Source organism: Chroicocephalus ridibundus, chromosome 13 (assembly GCF_963924245.1).
Source record: "Chroicocephalus ridibundus chromosome 13, bChrRid1.1, whole genome shotgun sequence".
NCBI classification, from domain to species: domain Eukaryota; kingdom Metazoa; phylum Chordata; class Aves; order Charadriiformes; family Laridae; genus Chroicocephalus; species Chroicocephalus ridibundus.
Genome location: NC_086296.1, coordinates 6,273,740 through 6,292,585, shown reverse-complemented (window position 1 = coordinate 6,292,585; position 18,846 = coordinate 6,273,740). Strand labels below are relative to the sequence as shown.

The following is an 18,846-nucleotide window of genomic DNA, read 5'->3' as shown; positions in this document are numbered from 1 at the left end:
AAGAGAGAAGAGAGTGAGCCGGCGTTTAACGAGCCCTCGTTTTGATAGGGATGGGCTGAGCTTTGCCCCCATGGCTGGCTTGGCCCTTGCTGTCTTTCAAGGTGGGAATTCTTTGACTTTGCAATGGACTGACAGGTTCCTCCAAGACGCGCCGCAGCAAGCACAATGGGAGGCCACTGGAATGATTCTGCATCAGTTGAGGGGGCCGCAAAGACTCGTTAGTTTGGTGGCTTTTTTTAGATTTTGCTGAAATACAGCAACAAATGCAGAGGACGCCTGCTTGTGCACCAGTTAAGCACCAGTGCAATCTGGCCTGGGTCTCTAATTTCGGTGTTTTGCCAGCTGGATGTACAAGGATGAGAGCTGCTTTCCCTACCCTGCCGTGGTAGTGATTTTGCGTATTCTCTAGACTCCTGGCACCAAGGATATTAACCTTCTTTCCTCGACGTGTTTGAAAAATGACAAGATGTTGTTCACATGAGCAGGATCAATTACCCACTGTCTACCTGGAGAGGTATTCTCCGAGGGGGCCTTCGTCTCTACGGCAGGAGATTCCTGCTCGGTCAGCCATGAAAAACAGCCTGGTAGGACTCTCCTCCCCCCTTCCCGAAGCAGTCATCTTGAAATCATAGTCTGTGGGATTTGTCTTTGAAAGCAAAATGTGAGCTTCTGAGCCTTGAAAAAGCACACAGAGGGAAAACTGAAAAGCTCAGGGTAAGTACGTGCAAGATGCCGGTTACAGAGTTTGCTGTAAACCTTCCCTTCAAGAGCTTCTCCTTGTTCTTATGCTGAAATGTAGAAATGCTGGGGTGAAACCGGGCTGCGTCCCCTCGGGATGCGTGCAGAGGTGTCGGAGAAGCAGGGTCTGAGTGTACGGTTAAAACAGGTGAAGAGCTTGGTGTCATTCTGCTGTTCTTGCGTGTTTCTGCAGATCCAGCAGCAGCAAAGCTGTGTCTACTGCTAATATTTGCACATCTGGGTTGCTGATAGCGCTTTTTTGGCAGGGGAGGGGGGAAACGTTGCCTCTACAGAATCAAAATCTGAGGTCTGGATTTTCAGAGAGGTTTAGGGGCTTCTGAATATCTTTTTCTTTTCAACACGCCTCTCCCCTTTCTCCCAAAAGAGCAGAACAGCTTTCTTCTGAAAAATCTACTAACTACAGCTTTCCAAATCACTTGTCACTTTGGAAAATTTAAGTCATCTTTTCATTACTGGCTGTTTAGGGGTTTTAGTAGCATTGGATTGCCTCTAAATTCACAGTCGAAGCCTGACATGTAACATAAATGCTCTTCCAAACCCTGTCATTACTAATGCATTCTCTTTCAGGTCTTTTTATTAGCGCTTGTAGACATTTTCCTCATTAGAAATTCACCTAGCAGCTCCCCGTTCATCCCATTCAAGGTTTCTCATCTCTTTTATTCTCTATTGGCACGCACTAGGGCAGCAGTATTACCTTGTGATGAATTACTAAATGATGGAGACACGCGCCGCAACCTTCTGCTTCTTTCTCTTGCCAGTGCCAAGGCAGGTACTACTGGTTTTGAGTGGACTATCTTGCAACGCTTGGGCTTGCAATGTCGGCTTGGGCTTCAAAGGAAGGCGAAGGCGTAGGACGTGTACCTGAGCGATGGCCAGAAGTGCTTCTGCACTTCCACTTGGCTCGTTTTGGTCCTAAACTCGTAGGTGCTAAAGGGGATGGGCATAAATTTCCCATCTCTTATGTTAAGGTTGTGGATGTAACCGCTGCCCAAAGGAGTCACTTGAACATCTTCACAAGGAGATGGCACCACATGGACCTGGACAGGCTGTGCTGGGGGTCTGGCCAGGGCAGGCTCTGATAACAAGGCGCCCGTGTTTGCCAAGGCATCTCCTCTTTGGAGCACAACTGTCTCACTGCTCTCAGCGTGTGAACACCAGCTGAATTAACAGCACAAACTTTTTCATGAATTACAGTGATGACTTTGGACCTCCAAAGCTGAATGCATTTCGGACCTGCAAGAGGACATGATTTGGGAAGTTGGGAGACCTCCATCCAAATGGGTTCCTTCTCTTGAGTGTTGTTTTTGGGTACGAACGCAGCCTGCCCGACTGTACATCCGGAGTTAGGAGTCTCTGCCACGCCGTTCTTGGAGGCACAAACGGTGCTTGGGGTTTAGTCCATCCCAGTGCTCAAGGACTCTGGGGTGAATGAACTAAAGATCTGCTGGGATTTTCCTCCCCAGAAAGCATTTCTGAATATTGCAAGGAAACTGCTCCAAGCAGCTGGCTTTCCAGGAACGTGCCCTGCCTGGGGGTTAATAGGTTCTGGTGTATTACCAGCTGGAGCTGTGTGCTCCGGCCATTTTAGAGCAAGGAAATGAATGAGTGCAGTGACCCATGAAGAGGATGACCTGCTCCCTGCCCTCTCCACAGGGGTCTTGCAGCCAGAGGGCTAGGGAATCAGTGACTGCGGTCCTGGCACCAGCGATGCATAGGAGCAGATGAACCCCGGGGGACACGACCATTTCTGTACGCTCTCCGTTGCCTCTTGTCTGGTTTCACCTTGGAGCGTTCTTGCTGTGCTCCTCGGGTCCCGTGGTTTGCAGATCTCCAGTCTCACTGGCAGAGCTTTGTTTGGCTGGAGCTGCCAGGAGGCTCCTCCGTTTCCGACCCTCGCCTGCACGATCAATCTGGCTGTACAATGGCTTTGCCAGCTGCTCGCTGCCTCCTTCCCATCGGTTTTCGCAGACTTGATCCCTACTTTGTTTGCACTGGCTGTTTGATGAAAGACGTTCCTGTGTAATTAAATACCCCTGATTAGTTTTGATCAAATAGCAAACTTCCTTTCATCTCGTCTTGCACCGGCTGAAGGTCTCTGCGGGCAGGCTCGGCCAGGTGTGCTGCGGTGCATCGGCTCTTTGTATCCTTGGGAGCCTTATCCCAGGGCTTTGGCAGTGTCCACACATGTGTACACACCAGCACTGACGCGCATGCGTGCGCGCACATCCTTTTAAGATCACAGCCTCCGGAAGGATCGTAGCCAAGTCATTCACATGGACCTGAGCCAAGTCACTCAAAAGTCGGAGTTACCGGTTCGCTCCTTGACTGGCTCCATTGTGAAAGCCAGAAAACAAAAACAACCTTGCGCCAAGACGGTTAAGGTGGAAGTGGCCGTTCCCACAGGGCTCCCTGTGCTTTGCTGGGAGCGGGAGTTGTGTTTCACTTGGTGGCTCGCAGGTTGGCTCTGAGAACCATGCTCAGGTGTGGGGCTCACCATAACTGGTCAGCGGGGCTGTGGGATGAGGGTGAGTTACGCAAGGTTGAAAAGCTCTTGCAGAATCACACCCGAAATTATAGATAATATTTGAACCCTGCTTCCTGTGCTCGTGGCAGGTGACAATTGCACGTCAAGTTTTGAGTTTGGTTTACCTTGTGTGATACCTGTTTCTTCCTGGTGGTGCTTGGGGAGAAGTGCTGGGCAGTGGTGGGGCTGCCCTGCCCCAGGTTCCCCACCTGGGTCATGCCCCGTTTCAAGCTGGTGCCTGGTACTGAGGTTCTTGCTACACTCATCCAGTTGATACCTGGCCCTTAAATCAGGGGACCCACTGCTCCTGAGAGCCTCTGCCACCCCAGACTACAGACAGATGTTGTTTGAAGGTGCAGAAGGTGCAGAAGAAGCTTCTCTGGTGACCTAAGGGCTGGGATAGCTTTTTGTCACAGAGGAGGTAACGGGACGTGGTGTCCTCACCTTGGAGAAGAGCTGCCTTCAGAGGGAGGTGTTAGAAATGTATAAAACTGGGGCTGCTCTGGAGTAGGTGAGTGGGAAACGTGTGGTCACCGTGTCATTGCAGCTGGGGGACACTCCGTGAAGTTGAGAGCCTACCAGAAAGAAGGGCTTTCCCTGCAGGCACACCAGGGAGCTGTGGAGCCCAGAGCCACGGGGAAGACAGAAATGTGGATGGGCTCCAGCGGTGATGAGATGAATTGTTGACCGCAAGGAAGGGGATGTGCCATCTGGCCGCCCCTGAACACCAGCTCGCCAGAAGCTGGGCGGGCTCCGTGTCTCGCTGGGTCCATCCCTGGCAGAGCAGCTGTGGGGCACCGCCGAGGACAGGGCAGGGGACTCACACGTCCTCCTGACTCGCCGTGATGTGATGTGCCAGCACAGCAATACTTAAAACTGTCCACGAGAGTCACTGTTGCTTTGTCTAAGGAGACTCCACTCCTCCTGCCTTCGAACTGCCTCATTTCTTCACCCCATGGAGGTTCGGGTCTCCATCCCCAACGATTTTCTTGTGCCCCGGCAAACCGCAGCAGGGAGCTGCAAGGATTCCGGCTGCCGAGGAGGATGAGGGGGGAGGGTTGGCGCGTTGCAAGGGCGACCTTTCCCGTGTGCTGCTCCATGCTGGTTATTTCTGTGCGAGACTGCAGACTCCCAGCAGACAGCCCTTGCCGTCCCCGCCTGCGCCGCAGCGGTTGTGCCCGGCGCTTTGATTTTGTCCGGGGAGCACAGCGTGTGCTTCGGAGACGTGTGGCCCGAATTAACCTCTCTGCAAATGGTTTCTAAGTAACAGCAGTACGTGTAGCAAGATAAACTGTGAAAACCTATTTATATTTACCGAGATTGTATTAACCTTTGAAAGGCTGACCTTATGCGCAAAAAAAAAAAAAAAAAAAAAAAGAAGAAAAGATAAAGTGGCAAAAACATTTAGAGCACGAGGGGGTGGTTGTTGTTTCTAATCCTTTCACTCTTTGATTACTTCAGCCTTGGTGGTGGTAAACATACACCGGCTTTCAAGGCATTCCTGATTTTTTGGAGCTGCGAAGCCATTTAGTCTTTGCCTGTATTAGCGCTTTCAAGGTCAGCCATGATGCAAAACTCAAGGCAACCCATCAACTGCGTAAGAGCTGCTAATTTCCTTCATTTACTCTCCTGTCTCTTGATAACTCGTGCCGCAGGTCTGGCAGCAGCGTGGCAAAGCCCCTCGTTGCTCCTGGATGTCGCCCGGGCTGGCGTGGGGAGGGCAGGGCTTGACTTAGCTGTGCTGGCCCCAAGGGACAACCCATGACCCCTTGCTGGGGGCCATCCCACACCTGATCATCACTGGCATCACCCCAGCGGTTTCCCAGTGTTAGAGTTTCCATCAGAATTGGGATAAACAAATAAACAAAGGGGAGTGTGTCCTTTGGGCACAGTCTCCCGTCGGAGCTTGTTCGTGCAGAGCTGAAGCCGTGGAAGGAAATCTCTCTGACGGGGTCTCTGCAGGAGGGTTGTGGGACCACTCGATGCTGGAGCCGGTGACGGAAGCTCACCGCGTGCGACACGAAGGGATGTGGGATCCTGCGAGGAGCCGGGGCCGGGTGGGCAGAGCGGCGCCTGGCGGGCAGGGCTGGCAAACGGGCGCTGGATGCTGCGGGACCGACCTCGCCTGCGGGGCTGGAGGTGGAGGCGCTGGAGCAATCGGCACAGCACAGCCCCGTCCTGGTTTCTCGTGCCTCCCTCCCTGCACGAGGGGGCAGACATCACCGCAGCTCCCTGCCTCAGTTTCCCTAATTTTTGAAGGCAAGTGAATGCACAGAGGTGAGCGGTGAGGTTTAGCACAGAGGGTCACCTGCAGCCCCCTCTGAGGCTCCTCGGTGGGTTCACCACACAGCAACGAAAGACAGTGGCGTTGTGTGATCCAGCAGGGAGAAGCCTTTGGCAGCAACGTTTATGAATTGATCCCATGAGGTGGTCTCTGGTCTTTGTAGTGCAGCCAGAACAACAGCGGGTCCTTCATAAATGTACCGTCAAAAAAGAGCAAAGGCAGCAATTGCCCTATGCCTGGATTTATTAGGGTTTTCCCCCTTAGTGATCAGTGCCCCTTTGATTTCTGAAACAGAGTCAAAGGACGTGGCTTGATATTCAAGCCCTCACTCAGAAAACCTTTGTGAATCCGAGAGTCTGCTCTGCGGGAGCCTTCGGCCTGTCGCTTGGCTCTGCCTTCTGCCGATGCTGGTGCCACATGGAATTGGGAGTGCACGGGGATTCGGGGCTGTGTGGCTGTAGCTGGGGACACTGGAGTCTGTTCCCAACCGGTAGCTGGTGTTTTCCGTTGGCAGGAGGAGTTCCGAGTGCCGCTTGCTAGCGCTGCCTTGGAAATCAAGGTCTATTTTTGCACCAAAGCGTTGAAGGCAAAGTCAAAGGGAATGAAGATGTAGCGCAGCGCAGGCGGTGTTCAGGGACTCTGCCTGTGTCCCGTGCCTCTGGTAACTAATGAAGAGGGGAAAACAGAAGTTACAAAATATGAATGGTACTGTTAGGACTGGGAGTCAAGCCTGATGTGCTTCCTCCTTGGTAAACTAAAAAGAGGCCACAAAACTGAGCGTGGCGGTGGGATGCTGGAGAAGAAATCATCCCTGGCCCAAATCCTGCCTCTCCTCTAGCACTTGTACTTGATCTTGGAGATAGTGGTGGTTGAAGACCCAACACCCAAGGAATTGCTGCCCTAAATAAACATGCTAATTATTGGGTGCCGGTATTCTGGCGGTGCCCCCAGGCCCTGCTCTGGGTCCCCATGTTCGGGCAGGCTGGGATCCCCTGGGATGCTGCCGGAGCAGAGGTGCAGCCGTGGCGGTGGGCTGGAGGGAGCTGGGGTCCCAGGGCAGTGCTTGCTGCGGGATCGCTGTTGTTCCCCATGTCTGCCCATGCACGGCTTCAGTGATGTAGCGAGAAGGGAATTTGAGAAGTGAAAAATATGGATGCTTTCTGGGATGCTCCCCATCCCTAAATTAAGCCAGGACTGCCCCCAATCCTCCCTCTAAATGAGCTGGACCCTCTGCCCCTTCCCAAACAATGTCTTTTGCTGCTGATTAGGTTCAGGGATTTATGGGGGGAGGCGGGTGTTTTCTCCCCTCCCCACTGGCCAGGCAGAGAGGGGGATGAAGAAGCAGCAAGGGTGTCTCTTCATTCTGCTAAATCCTGCAGAACATGCCTACATGAGACTGTTAAGCTCCCGATCAGTAATTACACACTGCAGCTCTGCCTTTAATCGGGATAAAAGACTTAAGGAAACTCCTTTGCCCCTGGTCTCTACCTTTTACCTAGAGATTTTATTGCTGTGACTGTTAGGAACAGGAACGACCGCGGGAGCTCAGCGCTCGGGTTCCTGCAGACTCTGGGAGCTCGTGCCGCCTTTCCAGCTCCTCACCGCTTTGGCGCTGCTTCTCTTTGAGCAGTTATTTCGTGCTGTCTTTAGAAAGCAGAAAGAAGAAGAAACCAGGGGAGTCTCTGGGCAGACGCCGGGCGGGTTGTGGTTGCAGTGGCTGGTTTCTCTCTTGAGGTCCCAATTCTGCAAGTGGCTGAAACTTTCCTGGCTGGTTTGTTTGCAGCTTTGTTAGGCAGGGCTCCAAGAAAGCGAGAGGTTAGGAGATAAGCGCTGCAAGCCCTGCCGCAGTCCTGCCTCCTTATCAGTGCCTCGGAGCCCGGGGTGAACAACCCCTGGGGAGCGTGTGTGCGCTGGCAGCTCCCGCCGTGCTGGCCCTGGGGACCCGGGGTGGCTCGTGGTGGCTCGTGGTGGCTCAAGGTGGCCTCTGCCCACCTCCCGCCACACAAAGCTTGGCCTGAGCCTCCCCAGCTCTTGGGACCCCATTGGGGTTTTGCAGATCAAAAGGTAAAAATAATCAAGAAACAGCCTGGCCCATCGTAAATGCAGAACTGAATATCTGTCCGTGTTCAGTGCACAGTAAAGGTTTGCAGAAATGGGAGTTCATAATTTTGGTTCTCAACCTTAGTCCTGGTTTTACCAACAGATGTGGGCGACGTTCCACCTGTTGGAGGGTTTGTTGGTCTTTCTCTACAGCTGGTGCAAAGTCCCTAAATAACCACATTTGCTGCTCTGAAGTTGAAGCAATTCTGAGTTAAGGTGGAAACTACGCTGCCAACTCCTTTGGGAACGGGGAGAGCCAGGCTCTGGATTTTAGCCGCCTTGTTAATCAGATCTCATCTTTTTGGTTTTTTCCTTTACAGAAACCAGGCAATGCGGAAAAAGTTAATTTTGTACTTTAAGAGGAGAAATCATGCTCGCAAACAGTGGGTAAGTGGTTCCCTTATACCTTATTTTATACGTATAAAGCAGCGTAATTTAATATGCGAGAAGGTAAAGGATGTTTTCCAGCAGAGAGGTGCTGGTGCTCAGCGCTTTGCCTGTTGCATTGCTACGGTGTCTCTTTATGCTTAAAATAACTTGGATGTAAAGGAGAGGTCCCCGGTCGTGCCGCAGGCAGCGCCTCCCTCCGCCAGTACCCCCTGCAGAGCAAACGTGGGGGGCTGGCTTAATCACGGCGGAGCCCTTCATTCATCGCAGAGAGCCTGTTCACAGCATAAACGTCTGTTCTGTGAGTAATTGAACCCTAAGAGAGGTGTGAAACAAGCTGACTCTGCTTCCGATAAATGGTCTGGAGTCTGATCTGACTCCTTCCAGCTGACCACAGAGCGATGTTCTAGGAATTTGTGGTTTCAAACAGAAATCAAGCTCTGCGCCAGTTCGTTTCTAGGCAGCTTTTCCTGCAAGATAGTTCCAGTGCCCTTCACGGAGGTGGTTCTTGGTTAGCTAAGGGGGAAAGTGGGGTTTATTATGAGACTTCAAAGGCGTTCGTTGCAAGTCCCTAGTAAATAGAGGAGAAAGTTCAAATGGGATTTACAGAATTTATATGTTTTCGGCGCTGACAGTTGCCTGCGGTACTCCCCAGTGGGAGCTGGGAGGCGAAACCGGTACAGAAGGGGAAATGCCAGAAGCAACCAAGTTGTTGCTTGGCAAGGTGGATTTTGGGGTGTCTTTCCGTGAAGGGCGATTCAGCTCATGACACAGGGCTTCGCGCTTTACATGGAAGATGTAAATACCGGTTCCTGACTCGGTGTCTCTGTTCTGGGGCGGGCTCAGGTGCCAGCATCTTAAATTGCCAGTGATGCAGGTTTTCTGAGCGTCTTTGGTGCTGGTTTTGGACAGAAGTGCTCCGTTTGGGAGGTTATTAGAAAAATTCAATATAATAGCCTGGGAAGTGGTATGAAGGCTCTACCTTTAAAAGCAGCTTTCAATACAGGCGTTTCTGAGCCAGTGATCAAATTAGTTTCTTATTTATGGTGAACAAAAGATCTTCCTTTTCTTTCCGGTGCTTCGTTTTTTTTCCCCCCTGTTTTGTAGAATTCTTCCAAAAGCCACGGATCTTGCACTCCAGAGGGATGGTCGTGTCTCCCTTTCGTGTCCGAATCCGTGTGTGTTTAATCTTTTCCAAGACAAAACTTCTTCCAGGTTTCTAGCGAGGGGCTACAGGTCTTACACCTTCAGCACGAGCCGGGGTGGCAGCAGGCACCTTGCCTGCCGCAGCTGAGGACTTCTGCACGTGTGGGAAGCGGATCAGTATTCCCTTCCTCAAAACAGGGATTGCGAAGCATCGGGCGGTTTTACTGGAACCAGAAGGGAACTGCCCAGGAGCCGCTTTCTGGTGGGAAATGGCCGGTTACTGTGCTAAATCTAGAGTGAGTCGCTCTTTTGTGAATATCGAGGAGCTGGGGAAAAAGGTTTAATTAGGCTGCAAGAGCACAGTTCCTAAAATACGGCTTGCAGTAAAGTCGCCTGTCATGCAAAATAGGTGCATTTCTGCCAGCCAGTTTATTCAGTGTCCTTGAAAGGGGATTTTTCAGTTTAGGGAAGCATTTTGCCTATTCTACAAAATAGGCAACATACGGTTGCTGAATTTGCAAAGTGAATACATTTGCTGATTCTGTTTGCAAAATGGGTACGCTTAGCTATTTTTCTGCCTATTTTGTAGCCGACCCTATTTTTAGCAAAGCCCATCTACGTGCCAACGTTTCTTTCTGGCTCTTTTACTTTCTGGGGTATTGTCGCTGCCCCGGGCTGGCTGGAGCAGGGTCAGAGCTCGGTCCCTGCAGGCTCCGGCCCCGAGAGCCCCACCGGAGGTTCTGCAGGGCTTTCTCCTGCCTCCACCCAGGTCGGCACAGCAGAAGATATTTTAATTGCCATCAGAGGGGTGATGCTGCAGAGAGAGAAGGGTAAAGGGAGCCGTGCTGGCTGTAAGAAATTTATCTCCATCAGCCAGGGATCCAAAACCGTGGGGCTTGCATAGGAATTGGACTGGTTCCTCCTGTCACCTTCGCTCTTCCCCTCCCCTCCGAAGAGCTGCTCCGTTCCCTGGAGCTGCGAGAGCGTGGGCTGCGGGAGGGCTCGGGCTTGGCACAGCCTACAAACTGCCTTCAGCTGCTACGGCGGCGTTACTATTCATCCATTTTTAGATACGCATGTCAAGTCCGATTTGGCTCGCCATCACTTAGTTGTGTGATTGAGAGGCTGATGGGCTGGTGAGCCCAGCCGGGAAGAGGAGCGGAGGAAGCACCGGCGCTAAAAGCCAGCACAGACAGTTGCTGAGGAATGGACACGCTTGCTTAAGGCTGCTCAGAGGATGCTTGAAGAAGGAATAGACACTTCTGCTCTTAAAGTGCCTGACCGGGAGCTTCTGGTGATAAAGCTGTGAAGATCCGGGGAACGCACGGTGCTATAAGGTGCCTGTAACCTTGGCTCTTAAAGGATGGCAAAAGATTGCAGGGAGCGTGTATCCCAGCTGGACCAAAAAGTGCTAGACAGGGGTGCTGCAGACCAGCCCCGCTGTGGTGGGGTTTGAAGCTTGGCATGGCAGGAAGGATCTCTCTGCTCCATGGTGGGAAGGGGCTTTAAGAATGCAGATGCGAGTCAGAAGTGCTCGGCTGGTCCGTAACAGAGCTGTGCTCTGGAGGGCTGAGCTGTTTGAGCAGGGAGCTTTGGTACTGCTGGGGAAATCAGGAGTGTGACGTTGACGTTGCTTTTTCCGTCTGCAAATACCAGTTCCTTAAAAGAGAACATCTGGATAAAGATTTCATCAAGTTATCCCAAAAAGTGGAGGAAAAGGAAGAAAAAGAGCCACCCCGCTGGCTGCGACACAGCCTGGTGGCTGTGCTGGGGCAGTGGCGATGCAGGACCCAGCACCAGCTCATTCCCACAGGAGATGAAAAACCTTTCAAAGCCTCGAAGCTTTTCCGCAGAGCGAGCCCTCGTGCTGGGCTGTCCCCCGGCCGCGCCGCAGGCTGGCACACAGCGTGGGGCACCGGCTGCCTCCCGGCGCTGAGGCTTGATAAACTTCGCAGGGTATTTTTAGCCTCTTCCCAAACGCGACGCTCTGAAAGCAGGAGGATACAGCAGATTTGCTGGCAGGGTGGGAGCTCTCGTGTGCAGAGGGCTGATAGCGTCGCTTCAGGAGGGGTAAAAACTCAGCAGCTGTGATTTCTCCGAGCTGCCACAGTTTATTGGCATTACCTATAGCTCCTTGCCCACGGTGCGAGATTCCCCTTGGCAGGTTTATTTTGGTTCTCCATCCTTGCTTTCATCTTCGGCCGTTTCCTTTAGCTCCGATGAAACCAAGCATCTCCTGTGCATCCGTGCAGGGCAGGAAAGCCTCTGGCTCCAGGCGTGCAAGTGGGAATGAGTTTATTTGCAGGGGAGGGTGTTAATCTGCATGAGCCGTGGTGTCTGAGATGCTTTGTCCACCTCACGTTATGATCGAGGTGCCTCCAAAAGGCCACGGGATCACAGGACGTGTTGCTGTGCTTGGGTTAATGGCAGGTCCGTGGTGGCTGGACCAAACCCACGGGCCAGGATCAGCGCGACGCTGGCCACAGGTTGCTGCGGGTGCCTGGCAGAAGTGCTGGGCCACGGAGCTGCTGGTGCTCGGGGTCTGTGGCATAACTGACCCGCTTGGCTCGGGGTAACCCAGCGGCCTCCTGACCTGGAATTGGGCGTTTACATCGGTTTGGGGATTTTTTTACCTCTGCCCATTATTTTTTTTTAGTGGCTGAGAGCGAGTGAGACGCAAGCAGAATACATCTGGGAAGTCCTACAGCCTTGGACTTCCCTCCGGTCGTGGGGTGGGGATGGCAAGAGATGAGTTTAGTTCTTTGAAATCCGGATTCCCCCCGTCTCTGCTGCAGTGCCGAGCATGCCGGTGCTGAGCCGCCCGTTCTGGAAAGCGGCGTGGGGGGCAGGAGGCGACCTGGGGTTTTGCCATTGATTATTTTGCAGAGCGACATCTGCTTTCGCTTCCTGATTTGGGGCCTAGAAGGCATTTGTTTCACTCAGAACGAAACCTTAAAACCCCCTCTGCTTGCTCAGCTGCTTTCACGTGAGGCTGGGCACCATCACTCCTGTCACTGCTGCAGCCGTGGGGGACGGTGGCCAGGCATCTTCTCGGTGTGGACCCCTCCTGTGCGTGGGCGTCCTCCTCCAGCAAGAGGATGGCCGGAGGAGGGAGGAGAGGTTTGGAGGGTGGGGAGAGGCTCATTTGTGTTGCAAATAATATCTTAATGTGGTGATTACTGAGCTGATCCCCTCAACGCCAGGGAGGAGCGTGGTGCTGGACCTGTGTGGGTGGCTGGGAGGTGTGCTCTGAGGATGTCACCCAGGGGGGACATGACTTGGAAACCCCTCACAGCGCAGCGTTTCGTCAGAGCCTGCATTTGCCATCAGTGAGGACATACTCGTCCCGCTCCTGGGCCAAAAAGGAGGAGCGGCAGCTGACAAAAAGCTTTAGCATTAGTCCTCCTCCAGGATGGTGGAGGAACTGGGGACATGATGGTGTGGCTCCCTCCCCAACACCGGGGTTTTGGTTGCCGAGTCGATCACCCAAAGCGCTGGAGGATGCTCAGGCAGAAGGTGTGGTAGGTGAACAAAGCCCACGCTGGGCGAGAATCCTGGTTTTCCCATTTTATATTGGGTCTGGAAGGGAAAAGCCTGAGAGTACCTGATGGCCTGTCTTGAGAATTTACCCTTGGGTTGGTCTCAGACCCTGGAGCGTGTCCGTGTCCTAGTAAACCATATTTATTTGAGCAAAGTGACTCATGCTCAGCTGAGCAGCCATCGAGGGAAAGGCCTGGAGGAGCTGCCCTTCCCAGGCACGTCTCCTGAGCTCCCTCTCTCCCTCTGCCCTTTCAGGAACAGAAGTTTTGCCAGCGCTATGACCAGCTGATGGAGGCCTGGGAAAAAAAAGTGGAGCGCATTGAAAATAACCCCCGGCGCCGTGCCAAAGAGAGCAAAGTGCGGGAATACTATGAGAAGCAATTCCCAGAGATCCGGAAGCAGCGGGAACTGCAAGAGCGCATGCAGAGGTTAGAGGAGAAGCGGTAGGAAGGGGCTGAGCTGGTATCGGACAGCCTTTCTTTTTTCTTTGGGGATGGGTGTGGGATTTGTTCGTGGGAGGGGCGGGCTGGGATGGGTATCGGTCCCTTTTCTCCCCTTCTGGTCAAAGGCGGAAGCCGCAGACGAGCAGCTTTGCTGCGTTTTCCCCAGGGTGGCTCAGCACAGAGCCAAGAGAGAAGGAAAAATGTCAGGAATGTGGTTGCCCATCTCCCCTCTGCTGCTGATCTCCTGTCTGGCCGCATTGGATCAAGGGCAGCTCCCTTGGGCTGGCCGGGACAGCGCTAATTACTGCCTTACTGGTGGGCCCAAATGAAGATGTACAAGGTTTGCAGATGGATTTGGTCATGAGGATGATTTAATACATGCACATGCTTTGATCCAGAGCATGGGTAGGGTGAATAAACATCTGCAGAGGAATGACAGCAAATGACATGAAGGGAGCAGAGCGTCTCACTGAAAGGGATGTCCCCTGTCTCTCCCGTCCCCTGTCCGTTTTCTCCTCCTCATTGGAAGTGCAATTGAGGCGACATTGTTTCCTGCCAGGAGGAGACATGATTTCATGATCTCCACCCTTCTTGCTGAAAACTCTCCATCCTTCCCATTTCAGCCCTGGGATCTTGCCCAGGGACACCTGCTGTGAGCACCAAACCCTTGTGCCAGCATCTCATCCTTGTGCCCTGGGTGGGTCCAGACTTCCTAATTGGTGGCTTTATTATATCTTAAAGAGAAGGGGAGAAATGGTACTGAGAAATGTTTTAAGCTTTTATGTGCTTAATAAGAATAGTTTTAATTCCTTGGGATGTGTAGCTGTTACATTGGGTGACACTGGGGGGATGGATACTGGGGAAATGGATACTGGGGGTGATACTGGGGTAATGGCTGGGTTTGATTTGCAAACCAGATGCGGTGGCACAGTGCTGACGGCGCGGTGCTAACGCTGACGCCTTTATGCCATTGCTGGGGCGCGATGAACGGGAGAAAATACGGGGGAGAGTATGGTTGGGTAGGAAATGTCCTTCTATTGTAGCGGTCCAGGAGCTGGCACAGGTAAGGAAGGTGGTTGGAGGCTTTTGACCTCTGAGTCCTAAACCCAGGGGACGCGGGCGACGGTGCTCTCTGGGCAGGAATGAGCACTGTCAGAGCCGCCGGGGCTGCAGCGGGTGCCTTTCCCACAGCTCGGCATGGGGTGGCCTGGGTGAGGTGTTGGGATGTGGTCATTATGGAGGTCAACAATGAGAACAACAGGGCCAGCACGTTGTCACCGAAGGTGGTTTGCTGCTTATGAAATGGAGCATCAGTGTCTGAGTGTTCCACTGCGCTCTCCCAGCAGGGTAGGACAGAGGGGCAGCGGCGGGCTCTCCATGTCGGCCGCACGCAGCGAGCACGAGGTGTCAGAAATCATCGACGGGCTCTCAGAACAAGAGGTGAGACCGGCTTGTCCTTTCTCCTCCTCTTCACCCCTCACTCCACCCTTCTCTGAGGAAGCCAGGAGAGTTACCATCAGGTCCCACACTGAAATCTGATACCAAATCCTGACAACTTCAGGCCACGCTGAGGTTGGGGAGGCCACCGTGATGCCTAACACACTTTCTGGACAGGATCCAAAGTGAGGTGTTCCTTTAGTATCCAGCAGCATTTTTCCAGCCCCCCGAGACATGCAAGAGACCTGTGTGATGGTTCCGCAGGAGCAAAACATGGAGCAAAGCACCTCAGGAGCTAGTGGCCAGTGGGTTAGGGTTTAGCGGCTTTCGACTGCCTCTTAGGGAGCTGAAACCCCAGCGTGCTGCTCATCCTGGGTAGCAGCCCACAAACACCTCCTGGCTGTTGGTTTAAACTGGAAGCAGAGGTGGGAAGGGAAGGGAGCTGACGCCCTGGCTGCCGGGTGGAGGGGTTTTTCTATTTCTTTTTATTTTGAATGGGCTGTGCGGCTTGACACAGGGGAATCCTATGGAATGAATGGTTTGTACGTGAGCCAGTTGGCCCACATCTTCTGGGAGTGCTCCATTCATCTTGAAACATCCCCGTGACCTTGGCTTCATTTGGATCTGGTTTCACAAGGGTTCCACTCTCTTGGCACGGAGGCCAGCTGCAGTGAATGGATCGCGTTTGGGAGGGGAGAGCAGCCATTGCCCGGCAATAGCTGAGATGTTTGCTGCCTGCGCGGCATGGTTCGCTCCCTGCCTTGGGTCCCGGGCAGTTTGCTGTTAGCCAGTTAAGGCGATGACCTGGAGGACACGGATCTCAGAAGCAGAGGGAAATTTCACAGCTTGCAGAGGTCGTGGCCGAGGGGAGCGTTAGATGATTGCCTCCGACCTCCTCCACACTGTGCTGCTAAACTCCACCCCGATAGCCTTCTGCTGAGCCCTGAGGCACCGCTTTGCTCGTTTCAGAGGAGACCTGAAGAACTTGCAGCCCTTCCAGAGGGTTGGAAGGAGCAGGGAGGTGAGAGCTGGGGAGCATCGCTGGCGGCAGGGGCCAGCTCTCTGCCCTGACACATTGCTGGGAGGAGAGGGGTCTGGCTGCCCGCCGGTGGGATGCCATCTGCAGCGCTTGGCACCCTGAGATCCTGCTGGGTGAAGGGGGAGTCCCTGCGCCCTCAGCTGCAGGCGATGCTCCTGCCGGCTGCCGCTCTGCCTGCCGGGACTCTGCACAGGGACTTTCTCCTTTCGGCTGGGGCCGTCTGCGGTTTTTGGGGTCAGTGCTCTGGCTCCACGCTGTCCCTGACCTCCCTCCATGAGATGACACCCCCCGGGGCATCTGAAGCAGACAGTTGCTGAATGGGAGGTGTCCTAGTGAGGATGGGGAACGGGATGAAAGGAGTCGAAACGTCCGTGTCTGTGCAGAGAGCTGTGTTTTAGGAAGAGGAGGTTGGGTCTGATCAGTCGCAGTGGGGAAGCAGAGTGGTGCTGGGCAGGTCTGGGTCGGCAGCTTGCTGGAAGGGTCGGATATTACTGTTCTTCCAGGAACCAGCATCTAGCTGTAAATTAAAATAACGGCACTTGGGACCTGGCCTTCCTGGGTCAGGGGTTGGAATTTATGTCTGACCAGTGCCATCCCAGGTGACAGGGAGGACTTGGAGTAGCGGTGTTGCTAGTGAGCGAAAGAGGAGGACCAGAGCATCCCTTCATCCGCACAGGGCAGGCCTGTGCCGGGGGACAGTCCAGGCATTCAGGCAGGAGACGGCACAAATGAGACATCGCATTGTCCTCTGTGTTGCACATACTTAAGGAAACCAGTGGCCCTGTCTGTCCTGTCCCGCTGTGCAGCCAGGGCTCTGGGTGGACTTTGCGCTTGAATAGGATGGAGTAAAGGCATCAGATTGTGTCCCAGGGTGCTGCAGTAAGAGGAAAGAAAGGAATGATGGCCCTGTTATGGTGACATTTGAAACATCCTGGAGCAATATTAGGTTTCCTGTGGAAGGGAAACAGAACATCTCCCTCTGCCCACCCTTTCAGAAGGCTGTGCGAGCTGACCCCCTTCCCTCGCAAGTTGGGGTGGGTGGCTGAACCTCCACGTGGCTGTGGGTTCGATGGCTGGGAAGGGGTTTGCACTCCGTCTGCCACTGCGGCTTTGACTTGTCTCTGATCCTGGTCAGGAGCTGTTTTGCTTAAGTCAGATATTTCCACACGGTATCTTAAAGCCTTTTATTTCAAAATGAAAGATTAATTGTTTCCTGGCTGACAGCGATAGCCTCTTTCAGCGTTTAATTTACAATTACTCTAGCAATAAAGCTGTCTAGTGCTTGCTTTTGAATTCCCCTGTTCCTCCGCCTGTCCTTTCCTCTCGAACATCTGTCCCCTGCGGTCCCTGCGGGGCTGCAGTGCTGACCAACTGTTCTCTCCGCTTTCCCCAAAGAACCTGGAGAAGCAGATGCGCCAGCTCGCTGTCATCCCGCCCATGCTCTACGATGCTGACCAGCAGCGCATTAAATTCATCAACATGAACGGCCTCATGGATGACCCCATGAAGGTCTACAAGGACCGGCAAGTGATGAACATGTGGAGCGAACAGGAGAAGGAGACCTTCCGGGAAAAGTGAGTGCAGCCCCCACACCTCCCTTTGCGTAGCCCGTGGGAAGTGGAGACGGGACCCGTGCAATGCTTGGGCCGGGGCCTCAGCACGCTAAGGCATGAATTTCCCAAGGGCTTGTCTTGCTCCCCCAGGGACACAGCCGCGGTCGCTGTGTTGCCTTGGGCCTGGGCACAGGGTGATGCACCTGCAGAGAAACCTTCAGGCCTTTCTGTGTGGTTGGTGTGTTCGTGCCCGCCTGCAGGGGTGTGGGAAGCTGCTGCTCACAGCAGGGGGAGAACTTGAAGTTTTTCTGCTTCTGCATCCCCTGTTGTATCAGCCGGTTTAAGGATAACGCCAGTGAAACCTGCTGCTCCATACGCTGTTAGGTTTTTGGATTTACATGCTGTCCTTTGGGCACGGTGTGTCCAGAGGGATACTCAGGACTGTCAACATCCAACCCCCCGTGTAGTCCCCCTCAGGCTGCGGCTGCCAGCCGGTGTCCATCCCTCAGCACTCTGTCCCGCTGCCTGCAGGATTTGCCACTGGCTGCTGTTTCCATGGAGGCATTCCCATGTAAGACAAGTGCAGACTCTGGCTGCAGTGCTTTCTCCTGGCTACATGCAGTGCTTGAGAACAGCTTCGGTTCAGCAGCTGAGATCACTTGGGGGATCACTGATCCCTTCCCTGGGTGCCACCGCCAAGCTGTGGGTGCCCAGCTGAGCCTCACATCCAGACTCCCCTGTATCTCATAGCCCAGTGGAGGCCCAGGTGTGTTTGCATGGAGGACTGGAGCATCCTTGGTGCCCTCAACGTGCCCTGTGTGTCTGTGAAAACAGAGCTGGAGTTCAGCTTCCAGCAGGATGACCTCTGCCAGGGCACACTGCTCTGGCACGAGGGACACGGGGGTACAGGGCTGGACCAGAGCCACCTCATCCCTTGCGGCAGCACCGCCTTAGTCTGGCCTCTGGACGATCGTGAGACAGCTCCATGGATTACCAGCAGGCCCACAGCCAGCCATGCTGGAAGCTTCTCCATGTCCGGGATCCCTCCTCTCATGACAACTCATGTTTGCAGCTGAAATAACTAATTGCCAAAACGGACCGAAAAAGAACAAAACAAGCAAACCAGCTCCAAGGCTTTGGTAGAGGAGAATCCTCATTGCTAATCAGCCTTAAAATATGACACTCCAAACAGCAAGGCTTGCCCACAAATGACGCAAAGGCTAATTACTTGGTCTTTAATGGCGGGGCCGTGCCTGGCTAATGGGGCTGGAAGAATCCACACCCAGCTCATGCATCCTGCTGTGCACGGTGGTTTCTGTGTCATCACCATGGGTGATGCGGAGCTCAAGGCGTAAATACAGCAGGATTTTGGGGCTCTCACAAAGCTCATTTTAAGAGATTGGTACTTAGGAGCTGTAAGGAGGGCCAAGGGAGTCCTGCCCCAGCTCTCGCCCGGATCCCGGTGTGCAGGTAGCTGAGCTGCTTGGTGTGCTGCAGCTTCTGGCCTGGGTATTTAAGGTGAACGAAGGTTGCATCATCCGTGATCATGACCCAGAGCCCGGCCTCTTCCTGGGACCATCAAAACCCGGTGCACCCTTTTGTTCAGCCCTGATGGCAGGGGCTCTCGGAGAAAA

The 18,846-nt window shown here is 53.6% G+C and overlaps 1 protein-coding gene across 19 annotated transcripts in view; it reads left to right on the top strand.

Moving 5' to 3' along the window:
- Window positions 1-18,846, top strand: part of NCOR2 (nuclear receptor corepressor 2) — a 254,224-nt gene that overhangs the window by 151,799 nt on the left and 83,579 nt on the right. For 11 of the 19 annotated variants that reach the window (XM_063351296.1, XM_063351293.1, XM_063351287.1 and 8 more), the window contains 4 exons: window positions 7,988-8,054; window positions 12,996-13,183; window positions 14,527-14,623; window positions 17,055-17,233. In XM_063351296.1, coding sequence (XP_063207366.1) covers window positions 7,988-8,054; window positions 12,996-13,183; window positions 14,527-14,623; window positions 17,055-17,233 — 531 coding nt within the window. The remainder of the gene's footprint in view (window positions 1-7,987; window positions 8,055-12,995; window positions 13,184-14,526; window positions 14,624-17,054; window positions 17,234-18,846) is intronic. The other 8 variants (XM_063351289.1, XM_063351305.1, XM_063351302.1 and 5 more) reach the window with 3 other exon arrangements.